The following is a 12,942-nucleotide window of genomic DNA, read 5'->3' as shown; positions in this document are numbered from 1 at the left end:
CTACCAGTTTAAACACTTTGACTTAGTACTAAAAAGTATAGAACCATCAATAGTACCAAAGTTTAAATTGTTGACAACCAGTTTAAAGTCTTAAGCATACTAACCATGTTCTGTAGAAGAACCGAGAAAACCGAAAAGAAAAAAGCAAGACATCATATGAACTTACACCAAAAGCATAGGAATTTGATAAAAAAGAAGTATTTTCGGAAGCTTAACTAGCATTTTAGCAAAAATATTTTGGACACGATTGATATTGTTCAAGGCTGTCGTAACCATCATTGTGGAATCTGCTGTACTAATTATCATTTGGTTTTGATCATACAATTTGGATTTTTCTGCTTTTCTAGCTTTATGACAAGCTAACAAAAGTTCCCCATATGAACGAAACTTCAATGTTTTGTCCCTTCACTTGAGTCTATATACTTTGAATTGAAGAATTCTACACAATTATTGGTGATGATCGGCAGTCATTAGGGTTAGTTCTAAGCTTACAAATAGAGACTCCTCGTCCTACCTTCCGGCCTTCCAATAAATAACTCGGTCTCTACATCAGGATATGGGTCATTCTCCAAATTGAGTTCAGTTTTTTTTGGTGCAGCTTGTTGAATTTGTTGTTGTACCCCACACTGCATATTAGACATACTACTAGATGATGACAATGACAAAGTGTTTTGTTGGTTTGATAAGAATAGGAAGACAAGAAACATATAAGAAAAAAGTAATTAGAATTAAAACTTCAAAGTTACCTTCTCACGGAGCAATGCGTTTTCCTCGAACAAGGCCCTTTGCTGAATAGCCAGTCAATAAGTTAGCATGAAGAACAGATCATATCATGACTTTTTTTTTTCGTTTAATGACGAGGAAGCCAGCAGAATTGAGCCACATTGGGCCTTACCCTTAGTGGCAAACCTAAAGAATGAAATTGGCCCCACAATCACACCCATGGTAAATTCAAAGTTTGAAATCGAGATGTCTGGGGCCTCTAGACCAATGTTGTCAGTATTGCTGCGAATCGGCCTGAATTGGTTGATTCGTATTGTATCGGCCAAAGATCAATACAAGCCAAGCAGATTTATCTTATTTTTAAAAATGTTTTAAATGATTTTTAATATCATTTTAATATTTTGTTACACGTATCATTTACTGGTTAAAATTGGCCGATTCAGTTCCATTCAGCTCAGAATTGGAATCGCCCGATCCTCTGAAAATTGATTTAGGGTCCTAAACGATTCTGACAACATTTCTCCAGATGCTCGACCCTTTCCCGTAGCCAAGGGCACCTCAACTGCAGGGCACATCATATCATGACTTGTGAGGCTTCTTTAAAATTATTCTCCTTCTCATAACTTTTGTAAAAGAAGAGATTGGTCATGAAGTGGTAGTAACATAAGTTTTAAGTCGGAAACTTTTGATATGAATTGTTTGGAAATCTATGTTTCATATGAATTGCTAAATTATATTGGAGGCATGGGTTTCATCACATTAATCCATCATTCTCTCTCTCTCTCTCTCTCTCGCGCGCGCGCCGTTTTTTGTTTTTTCTTTCTTTGTTTTCGGTGCCACACCACTCCCCCTCTTTCGATTTGTTCGCCGGCCAACCCATCCGGCCACCGCCCGACACCACCACCATTCTGGTGACCTCCTCAACAGCCCCTACTGGCCTGCCGAAGCTCACCCAGCTCTGCCCTCTGTCCCCTCTTTGCTGAACGTAGAAGGAACCCACCTCCGCCACCATCTGTGACCCTTCCTCCTCTGACTAGAAGCATCTGCGCCATCATCGCAAATCGCCGTCGCCGAGACTAATTTGTCTCCCCGTTCGAGTGCCGATCAGAGGCCATCCATCGCCTTCGTTCTCCTCTCCAAGAGTCGGGATTCCCCTTGGCCTTTTTCCTTCACCTATTCGAGCGGGGCCAACGTCGAGCGACTACCTCATTCTAACCCAGCCGAACCCCCATCGCCGTTGTGTTTTGTAACCCAGTCGATCCCCCATTGCCGTTGGGTTCTGTTGCTGCCGCCGAACCCCCAACCTTCTGATCGAACGCCAACCACTGTTGAGGTTTCCCCCGGCCGTCTGTTCTGTAGCTACTCTCTGCGTTACAGTCCACATCTCGTCACCGATAGGATCGGAGGAGCGTGTCCATGGCGGTGAAGGAGCACACGACCAGATCGGAGAAGCGTGTCCGCGATGGTGGAGGAGTGCACGACCAGGTTACTCCCAACTTTCAACCCCCATCTTTAACGCATCTCTCTCCTCACGGTGAGGAGGCGTGGAAGGAGAAGTAGAAGTAGAAGTAGAAGTGGGATGTCTCTCCCATAGATGCCCCCCTCACCGCCAAGAAACTCTGCAAGCACCTCCTCATGATCGTTAAGAGAGATCCAAACGAACCGTTGTTGGTGGCAGAGGCACGAAGAAACAAGTCAAAGAAGAAAATCACAAAGGGCTCAAAGGGTGCTTCCTCAAGATGATAAGTAGGAGGGGCTGGTTGGCTTTGCACAAAGGAAGCTGGGGATAAAGGGTCCCTAGCTTGCCTTTCGGCATGTCTCCTTCTTTCTATTTTTTCTGGGGTCTCTGCCCAACCCACTCTCTGCGCGTTAATCAGCAGGCCCTTCTCTTCATCCAGGATACCTTAAACAACTGAGGATTGGCATTCTCCTTGCGTCAGGAGGGCATTGTCATTGCCCTTCCTTTTCGTCTATCCTTCAAGATGTTCCTTTCCCTCTCAGAGATTTTTGCCTCATGTTTGGCCTCCGGCTCGCTCCTCCACCAGAACATTCGGCATTTCATCTGTGCTGTCAGGTTGGAACCCCTAAAGGCTTGCTCTGTGGGTGCTCTATTACGCGCTCCTTTTTTCTTTTGTATTTCACCTTGCACGGATAGCTCCCAGGTGTGACAAAATGTTAGGCCATCCTAGCAACATTCTTTCTCCAGAAGTTTCTCGTGTGCCAAACTTTCTCGTGCTAAGCCTGGTGATAGGTGGTGTTCTGTGTGTATTTCCTTGAATTTTCGAAAGTGCACGGCCTGTCACCATTGTGCCACCTGTATCCTTTCCAGGCATCACCCTGTCTGTAAGCGCCATCGCGCTCCTCTGCTTCTCCCCTCTAGTTCCATGGTGCAGCGGTCGTCGCCCTCCACCAGTCGGGTGTCTCGGCGTCCAAAGCCTCCTAAGCGCAGGGATTCTTTCTCACCTTGGGTGCAGGTTGGCAAGCTGTAGGATCCATCGTCCTCGTTCATGGCTATCAAGATCGGTGTATGTTGGGTGTCGACCTCTCTGATACTTGCCGCGCCCATGTCCTTCTCGGGAAAATCTTTCTTGCCACCTCCGATCGGCCTCCCTTCGGTCGGTGGCTCCCACGCTACCGGCTGCCCCATCTATGCCTCTAAGCCGGATCCTCATTCCCAAGTCCCTACATTGGGCCTCTGTTCACCTTTAAAGGCCCCTGTCAACCTTTTGCCTTCTTTTCAAGAAGGTGGATCATCATTTGCGCCTAGGAGGCTCCTCGATTCTCGCCACTCTTTGCTGCCGAGTTCTTTTGAGGGGTGTTTGCCTAAGGCAGTTGGCTCTCCATGCCATGTTGCGATTTTCCAGATCCCTAAGTCGGCTCTTTGCGCACCTTTCAAGGACCCAGTCAGCTTTTTGCCATCTCTCCCAAAAGGTGGGTCATCATTTTCACCAAATTCTCCTCCTAAGTCAGACCTTCTAGCTACCCTTTCATTTGCATAGGGTACTCAGTTTTTGCATCATGGGGAATTGCTCATGCTTTTTTTTCCTTGCATGTGCCATGATGGATATTTGGTCATTGTGATGGCTACCAATGCTCTCCGCGGCTCATCTCCTATCTGCATGGTTTCACCATTACATGTCCAACCTCCACCATGTCTTGCAATTCCAAGGATCCCTTCCCCCACATACGGTTCCCCTGTCATCCAGGAACCATCCCTCGAGCCCGAGTATGATCCTCCAAGCTCACCCTCCTCTGCCGATGCTGCTCCGCCGCTCCAGCTTTGGGTATCAGCGTGGTTGATGCCGCCTGGCTACTAGATGTCTCCCTTTCGCAATAGCAGATCCTCAGCATCTTCGACATCATGCGAAATTTCATCAATACTATCGCTGACTTCGTGCCTTCGTGCCTTGGTTTATGGCTTCCGGGAAACATAGGTCGTCTGACCAATCACCTCCTCCATCTGTGGGGTATGTTTCATCCCATGCGCATTGCAGTTCCAACCGTCGGGGTCGTCATCGACTACCTCAATACTCGGCCTCCACGCCTGGGCTCTCCCCTAGGCGTTCAACGCAATCGTGCACCCCACAGTGTTTTCATGGATTTCAGCTATGAAGGCGATGTGCTAGAATTATCCCTCTGAGCGCCTTTTTCTTGCGAACTGAATCCGTTAAGAAAAGCCAAACCTCATCGCTCTTTGCGAAACCAAGATGGCTGAGGTGTCGCAATCTGTCATGTCTGAAATTTGGAGAGGTGATGATTTATTATTCAAGCCTGTCATTCTCTACGCGGGGGGTATCCTTATTCTTAATAAGCCCTCCATTGGCATTTCTCAACTAGACATTGGCATTTTCTCCCTCTCGATCGTTGTTCCATTGCCTGCTAGGCCTACATCGACCGCGATCGTGGTAACTATCATTTACGGCCCCAACCGACACCATCTTCATGCTGCTCTTTGGTCCAATCTGACTAGGGTTATTCACTCATTTGGGGAGCAACACTTTATCATGGGGGACTTTAACTACTTACTGTTCTCTAATGATTCCAGCATGCCGATCTCTAATTTTGCCTCTATGCACAGCTTTCAGGAGTTCATCTAACTGCACCAGCTTTATTCTGTTCTCCTTGTCGGTGAGGCTTTTTATTGGTCTAACCGCAGATCTCGTTCGTGCTACCGGCTGCTTGACTGCATGCTCATTTCTCCTATTCTTCTGGGTATTCTTTCTGACATCAACTATCATCTGCTTCCTCTTTCCGTCTCTGATCATAGCCAAGTCGTTATTTGTTGGGGGACTGGTTTCTCCATTTCCTGAACCTTCTGTTTTGAACAATAGTGGCTTAAAGAGCCAGATTTTGAGTCGGTCGTGCTCTGCGATTAGGGATGCTTCTCGTTGCCTGGTCAAGCTTTTCTGCCTCTCCAGCGACATTCGCTCTTGGCTTTCTTCTAGCAAGATCAGTAAATTTCGGTAACTGGGTGATTGGGAATCTGAGCTATCTACAATCCATCACTCGTTGTCATTTCTCGAGGATTTCTCTGTCTCCTGTCTTGAGGGCTTAAAAGCCAAATCGGTTGAGTTGTCTCTTCTCTTGCATTCCTGGCGGCTTAAAGACGAGATTCGTTGGAAGCAAAGGTCGAGGGTGCTCTGGCTTAAAGCGGGTGATGGGAATACCCATTTTTTTCATTCTTTCACCTCACATCATCATAGGAGGCATGCCATCCCATCCATCTCCATTGACGGGGTCACCTACTCGGATGACTATGTCATTCCTGTTGTTACTCGCTATTTCAAGGACCTTTATGCTTCCAACTCGTCCGTCGATGGCTCTATCAGTCGGTCCTTGGTTCACTCAATGAGTACCGCTCTTTCCAACTCCATGCAGGACATGTTCACAGATGTTGAAATCTTTTTTGCCGTTCGGGATCTGTTTGGGTGGAAAGCTTTTGTATTTGACGGTTTTTTGGTCGACTTCTTTCGTATCTTTTGGCTCTACATTAAGAATGACATTCTTCAGGTCTTCGCTGAATTTCATCGCAACTATCGGTTGTTGGTCCACACTCATCTAGAAATTGTCTCTCTCATCCCTAAGGACGCAACATCTTTGGACATCTCGAGATTCCTCCCTATCTTGGTGTTGGGGAGGATCTACCGTATTATCGCTAAGGTTTTGGCTAATCGACTCTATACCGTTGCCCCTTAGATTTTTTTGGACTCCGAGTTCGCTTTCATCCCTCAAAGGCAAATTAATCATTCTTTCATTTTAACCTCCGAAGTTATGTATTCTCTGAATATCAGCGACCAGCCATTTTTCTCTCTTGAGCTAGACTTCCATAAAGCTTTCAACTCGATTCATTGACCTTTTCTTTTCTACATGCCTGACAACCTTGGTTTTGGTCATCGCTTCTCTAGTTGGGTGAGTGAACTGGTTACTAATGCTCACTCTCAAATTAATATCAATGGGGTCAGAGGCCAACAATTCAAGCTCGAGCGCGGTATCTGACAAGGCTTCCCTCTTTCTCCTCTGCTTTTTAACGTCGTCGTTGAAGGTATTGTGGTCTTGTTGATAAGGGTTGTGGAGCATCGACTTATTGTCTTCGTTGAAATCAAGGATTTCCCTTACCATATTCTTACTTATGCCGACGACATGATTCTTTTCGATCACGCCACCATTCAACAAATGTTGAGATTCAAGCTAATCCTCCAATTTTTCCTTTCGTTGTTCGGGTTATCCCTGAGCAATGGTCTGAACAACGGTAAATGTTGTCTGTCCATGTTTAATGTCTCTCCTTCTTTGCTTGCTATTGGCCAACAGATTTTCGATTGTACCTTCTCGGAGCTTCCTATTTCCTACCCGTGTCTCCCTCTTCAGCTATCGTGTATCTTCTCTGCCACTTGGAATGTCACTCTCCAAAAAGTCCAATCTAAAATTTCTTCCTAACAGGCTTCCTACCTTTCCATAGCTGGACGCTTAACTCTCATCAGGCATGTTGTAACGTCTATCCCGAAATTCCTTATGTCCATGTTCGTGATGCCCATTAGAGTGCACAAAAAGCTCTCTCGTTTACTGGCGAATTTCCTTTGGTCATGGCGCAATCTTCAGAATAAGCGTCATCTGGTGGATTGGAACTATTTGCCTCTTCCTAGGGGTCAGGCGGGCTTGGAGATATTTGACTCCCGAATGAGAAGTATCATCCTTGTCATGAAGCAAAGTTGGCTCGTGCACCAATCTGGCTCTCCGTGCGCTAACTTCCTCCTCACTAAGTACGGTTCCTTTGAGTCGCTCTACTTGGATCATCACTCCCACAGCAGACGCTACGCTTCTCCGCTGCATCGGTCTTGGATCAAAGCATGGTCGGGCGTCATTTCTAAAGAGGGTGACCATGATCCTCTAGCCTAGTTTCTTCGTCGGGCTATTGCACCCAACAGAGCTTTCTGCACCAAATCTTGTTACCTTTCTCTCCTTCCTCCTGGTGGCGATTGGATCCCTATGAGCCTTATCTGGGACCGGGGCCCTACTCCACATTCACGGTTCCTCGCATAGCTAATTATGCATGATCGAGTTCAGACAGGCTGTCTCCTAAAAGATATCAGCTTTCATCTACCAAGTAGGTGTATTATGTGCAAGACGGTTGAAGAATTCGCTTATCATCTGTTCTGGGCCTGCCCCATCTTTGGGGATCTTTTCAAACATACTTGGAATGAGCCTGTCGTCAACGTGCGTCAGGAGTCTTTCACTATTGATCTTTTGTGGGGCCCGCAACATGTTCACAAGTGCAATCGATGGCGGCTTATCTGACGAACGTGGCTTCTCTCTTCCTGGTGGGCTGTCTGGATGACCCGCAATAATGTCATCTTTCGGGAATGCCTAATTGTTTTCAATAAATTGGCGCATTGCATTTTAGCAGACGTGCACACTATTTTTTTGTTCTCGTTCCCTGACCTTCAGTGCTTTCTGTCGCCTTGGACGCCTTCTGACCCAGGCTGAATCTTTCATATTTTTTGTTTACTTCTCCTGTATTTCTGGTTTTGTGCTTGCTCTTGCTCTTGGCCTTCGGGCCTGTTTTCTGCTTTGATCTTTGGGCTCAATGTTTGTTGACCCTTCGTTCTCTCTTTAATGTTGATGCTTCATTTAGGCTCTCTCTCTCTCTCTCTCTCTCTCTCTTTTTCCTTATTTTCTTCTCGAAAGGCATAAATTATCACTGTACCATTTATTTGTCATTTTCCAGTTGGTTGATACATGTTATTGATTGTTTCCTTAGAATAAATGATGTAGAGGATGAGTTTAGGCTTTTGATGTACACTTACCTTTCCTTTCAACTTCTGAATCTGCTCCATTAACAAATGAATCTGAAAGAACAGAAAAATGGGCCTTTTGGTTAACAATAAGTTTAGTAATTGTATTTTCATCATTTTTTGGCATTGTTGTAACATCAGTTAGATTGTTCACTAATTACTGGCATCATTGGAACATGAGTTGTGATCGTTTACCTTTTTTTCCCTTATGTTGTTAAGGCTTCGCTCCAATTGACTCTCTATTTCTTGAAGCTCTCCTACTGAACATGTTCCCAGGCCTTCACCCAAAAGCCTTCTGTACAAAATATTTTGAACATGACTATGTTCTGAAGTTCCTTGGTTGAAGAGCACATGTAACATGGAAAAGAAGTGAAAAGTCATTTTGTATGTGATGATAAACACCTTTTTGAGATCTCTAGTTGCTCAACCTTCTTGGCCATGTTGGCAGCTTCATGCTGCCACTGCTGCATTGTATGCATGATTTGTTCAGTCGGACTAGATCATTGTTAGCGACTATGATCATCAATATTGTTACAAATAATTAAAACAAAAATTGAAATAATCTAGAGGAGCCAAGCATGAAATAATCATGCTTGATTTCACCAAACATCATAAGCACACCTATTGTTGAGATCCACTTATCTATCAAAGGGGTAGTTCCATCAGGACCAAGAACACCAAAGTTGGTGCTTTCTCTTTCAGCATATATATCATACTTCATTGGTTTACAATGGTTTGCATTTCTACTTATTAGATCAAAGTATTTCAGAGATGTATACTCTAATTTTTTCGGTTCCATGTGATCATGATAATAGCCAAGTGATGATTTGAGTTGGACTAATCATCTATGCTAGAATGGTCTATTAGTGTTCAATGAAACAACAACATATTTCATGGACAACAGTAGTGCTCATTTTACCATGTGGTTATGCATAAACCTGCGAATGAAGGTAGATCTTCCATCTTGAATGAGGTAAATTCTAAGGGAATTATAGTCTAGTAGCACACTAAGTAGGTATATCCTTTTACTAGATATAGGACAATTTCTTCGAATTATCAAAATTCTGGCCATCGAGTTTAAGGTCAGAAGTCAATATTACATAGATGATATTCAAGGGTTGCTGCCAGTCATAAAATTAGTGTTTGAATTAAATTATAGGTTATACTATCCAATCATGTGGCAACATCAGCCGAGCTCATTTATAATAACTAGGGGTCTCATGTCCAAAATCCAACACGGGCCTACCCCTGCTTGCCCCCAAAAGAAAAGGTTATTTACAAAAGCAACCCCAATGTTTTTTAAGTTCACATTCATACAAAAAAAATGGCCATTTAAATGCATAGATCATTTATGTTGTAATTAAGCAAAATCATACCTGTGGAAAATTCCCAAGTTGGATTTTCTATTTTCACTCAAATTCATGATTTTATCCCTGAAGAAAAGTAATTTTACCCTTATGGATAGAGAGAGGGAAATTAATAAGGGCAAAATGGGTGAAGAAATGCATATTTAATGAGAGCATGGTTTTGAATTTATTAACTGTTAACCGTGATTAAAAAGAGAACAGTTACCAGGGGCATGAATTTGAATAACTGAACATAAAACTAATTATGATTTTGAATTATAAGTATTTTTAAGCATGAATTTGAATCATCAAAAGAATTTGCAAATAACCCCAAAACATGTAATAAATGCCATTAGTAATTCTTCAAGCAAGCTGCCACAACAATGCAATGCAATTGGTGTGATACTAGACAAGCATCATGTCAAGTATAGGATCTACTTCCTGAAAAGGGTTATTAGGCCAATAGATTGTTGCATACAAAGAACTCTACCAAAGAATTTATCTTTCTAAATTGTTTGGTATTGAGTATTTCATTTTCAATTTTCAAAGTGGAAATTGATATTTTCTGAAAATAGTTGAAAGAACATAAAACTTACTTCAACACTTTGCTCGGATAATTTGTTATTGGCATCAACATCTTTGGAATTCTTGCGATAGCGTTCCAAGGTCTTCTGCATGCTAATAAATGAAACGAGCAAAGAGAAATCAACAACAATTCTAGTTAATCTAAAGGCTCTGTAAGCAAGCCATTGTTTAAAGCCAAACTTATAGTGAAAGGATTTAAGCCAAAACAAGATGCAGAATGCTTCCATACTCATTTTTTATAAGGTGTATAGATACATGAATTTGTTATCATCTTTTGTGTGATATCAAGTTAGAATGTGTTTGTTTTTGTTGAATTAGCATATTGCTGTCACATGGATATAGCTGTGGATACCGGGATAAGTCTATTTTTATGAATTTTTCAATATGACTAGTATACAAGGGGGATGATACGGGAGAGCAAAATTGAGTATCCACGAAACATACTGTTAGAACCCTACCTTGGGCTAGGTCCTAACAAAGAGAAAGGAATAAGAAAAATGAGAGAGTGAAAAGAAGAGCGTGTTGCTTCACATAGAGGAGAAGCAGCCTCCTAATACCCAAGAGGGTGAATTCTCATAGCATTCAATAAAAGAAAACTCATTACATAGAGGGATTATATGAGCATTTTTTCTAAACTAAATGGATTAGGCTATGTCACATAGGTGCGGGTGCGGATGCGGCGATGTGTCACTTTTAAAAACTTGGGTGCGGGGTGGATATATATATATATATATATATATATATATATATATATATATATATATATATATATATATATATATATATATATATATATAATTTTTAACAGTTTTAAGTTAACACTGTGTATTTGTGTGCATTTATGTATTTATATATAATATAGATAAAAATGGACTTGATTAGGGTTAACTGAATCTACTTTTGGATAGAAATGGACTTCAGTGTGGTTGACTTCACCTAACACAAAGGAAGCTCTGTCCAAGTGTCGCACCCGCCTAGGTGTGGGTGGGGTACCCTGTTAGAAGAGTCCGTGTGACATAGGGACTAGGTGTGTTTTTTATAACCAAGCCACACCCACAATCCTAACGTCCCAAAAAAATTCCCTTGGACCCACTTCAGGCTTACTTTGCCTTGTTAACTAGACTCTTCCCCAGCTGAACCCACTTTTAACTAGCTGGACTGAACCTACTTTCCCCTGACTAGGGAGGGTGCTAACGCATAGGCATATTCGTACTCATGGCATCTTCAAAGTAATAGATCTAACTCCATAGACATAAATACGTTTTTGTATAGATGACAACCAAAATATTAAATCTAGTCTTATTTTTTTTCCAAGTTTCAGATCAAGTGGACAAAAATTATTGTAATCACATAGTTGAATCAAAATATGATACCATCTGATTTTCACAATGAGATATCAATGCCTAGGTTTCAGCCATTGGACACAATATAAAAAAATAAAAGGAATACAACAAAATTTCACCAAAGAACGAAAGGCTTTACTAAGGGTTAAAAAAAAAGGTGCAAACATTTTCCATTTTATTGTATGCACTGCTTTAGCAAAAATCTAACAAAAAGGAAGAATGGCCTCATCATTTTTAAGAGTTCTACTATTATCACTGAAACACGCATATTCTATAAAAAATAATTAATTGCTTGGTGCAATGACAAAGTTCTGGGGCTGAGAGCAAGTTTGAATCATGAGAGCAGCCACTTCTTGCAAAGGCAGAAAATTAAAACTGTCCTGGCTTTTTTTTTCAAGATTGTCTTCAGTCTGCCCAACATGAGCACCTTGGAATGTGGGACTGCACTGGTTATGGCCCTTTTAGCATAATTTATACATGCACTATAATTGCATTGATACTGAATAATCAAATGGAATGAAATTTATATATAATGGAATTCCAAGTAAACATCAAAGATGCGGCAAATAGCTCCAAGCCTTGCTACCGCTTGATTGGAGCACTCATTTCTACTTGATGTAAACCAATCCAAAGGATTAAATCAATCCTTAAAATAAAACACATGGTATAAAATTCAAACTAAAAGATACTGATGGGACTTTCATGAATAAGACAACTTCAACCTTTCTAGGCCATAGGTAGTAGCAAAATATTCATATCAATGATATTTGGGATTTTCTTGTCAATGTAAATTGTGCCTTCTGGCCAATCTCACCAACCGAAGCTATTATATATAACCTTTGACACTACAAGAAAAATGTTAATTAGCGACGGAAATTTGCGACGGATTTTTTTCGTCGCAAATTAGCGACAGATTAGCTAGAGAAAACTTTCTTAATGAATCCGTCGCTAAGTAGCGACGGATTAGCGATGAAAGTTGTTTCATCGCTAATTAGCGACGAATTAACGACAACAAGTATTTCGTCGCTAATTCTCAATACAAGAAAAACATTTTAGCGAGGGATTTAGCGAGGGAAAATTTTCCGTCGCTAATCCGTCGCTAATTTTCGATTTAAACCAAGCGCGAAATTTTCCCTCTCTCCCTGTTTGAAATTTAAATCGACCGCGCTCGATTTAAACCGAGCGACGTCGGAGAGCTTATTGGAGAGCATGTACATGAGAGTGGAGGACGGTGACGCCGGAGGACAGTCGGCGAACGCTGGAGGACGTCGGCGCCGGTTGACGGAGGACGACAATGCCGATTCACGGAGGACGGCGACGCCGGAGGACGGTCGGCAATCGCTGGATGATGTCGGCGCCGGTTCACGGAGGACAACAACGTCGATTCACGGAGGACGGTCGGCGATCGCTGGAGGACGTTGGCGCCGGTTCATGGAGGACGATGACGCCGGTCCACAGAGGATGACGGCGACGCCGGTTCACGGAAGATGACGGTGCCAGTTCATGGAGGACGGCGACGCCGGAGAGCACCGGTTCATGGAGGACGGCGACGCCGGTTCGCGATGAGGCAGAGCGATCGTTATGTGCATGCAATGCCTGTCGGGTGCGGTATAAGTCCGGCTTAGTGCTGCCGGAATACCGCCCGACAAGGATCAA

At 42.8% G+C, this 12,942-nt stretch overlaps 1 protein-coding gene across 5 annotated transcripts in view; it reads right to left on the bottom strand.

Moving 5' to 3' along the window:
• Positions 1–253: 253 nt before the first annotated feature.
• LOC149836020 (MADS-box protein SOC1-like) overlaps positions 254–12,942 on the bottom strand; it is a 28,828-nt gene continuing 16,139 nt past the window's right edge. Inside the window, exons 2-7 of one of the 5 annotated variants that reach the window (XM_090008929.1) lie at positions 9,955–10,036; positions 8,415–8,476; positions 8,208–8,307; positions 8,025–8,066; positions 747–788; positions 254–626 (exon numbers count right to left, since the gene is read on the bottom strand). In XM_090008929.1, coding sequence (XP_089865055.1) covers positions 489–626; positions 747–788; positions 8,025–8,066; positions 8,208–8,307; positions 8,415–8,476; positions 9,955–10,036 — 466 coding nt within the window. In that variant the 3' untranslated portion in view covers positions 254–488. Of the gene's footprint in view, positions 627–746; positions 789–8,024; positions 8,067–8,207; positions 8,308–8,414; positions 8,508–9,954; positions 10,037–12,942 lie in introns of all 5 variants that reach the window. The other 4 variants (XM_090008930.1, XM_090008931.1, XM_090008932.1 and 1 more) reach the window with 4 other exon arrangements.

This window comes from Nuphar pumila, chromosome 6 (genome assembly GCF_984573655.1).
Source record: "Nuphar pumila chromosome 6, dmNupPumi1.hap1.1, whole genome shotgun sequence".
NCBI classification, from domain to species: domain Eukaryota; kingdom Viridiplantae; phylum Streptophyta; class Magnoliopsida; order Nymphaeales; family Nymphaeaceae; genus Nuphar; species Nuphar pumila.
The sequence above is the reverse complement of the archived record's forward strand: the minus strand, read 5'-3'. Positions and strand labels throughout refer to the sequence as shown.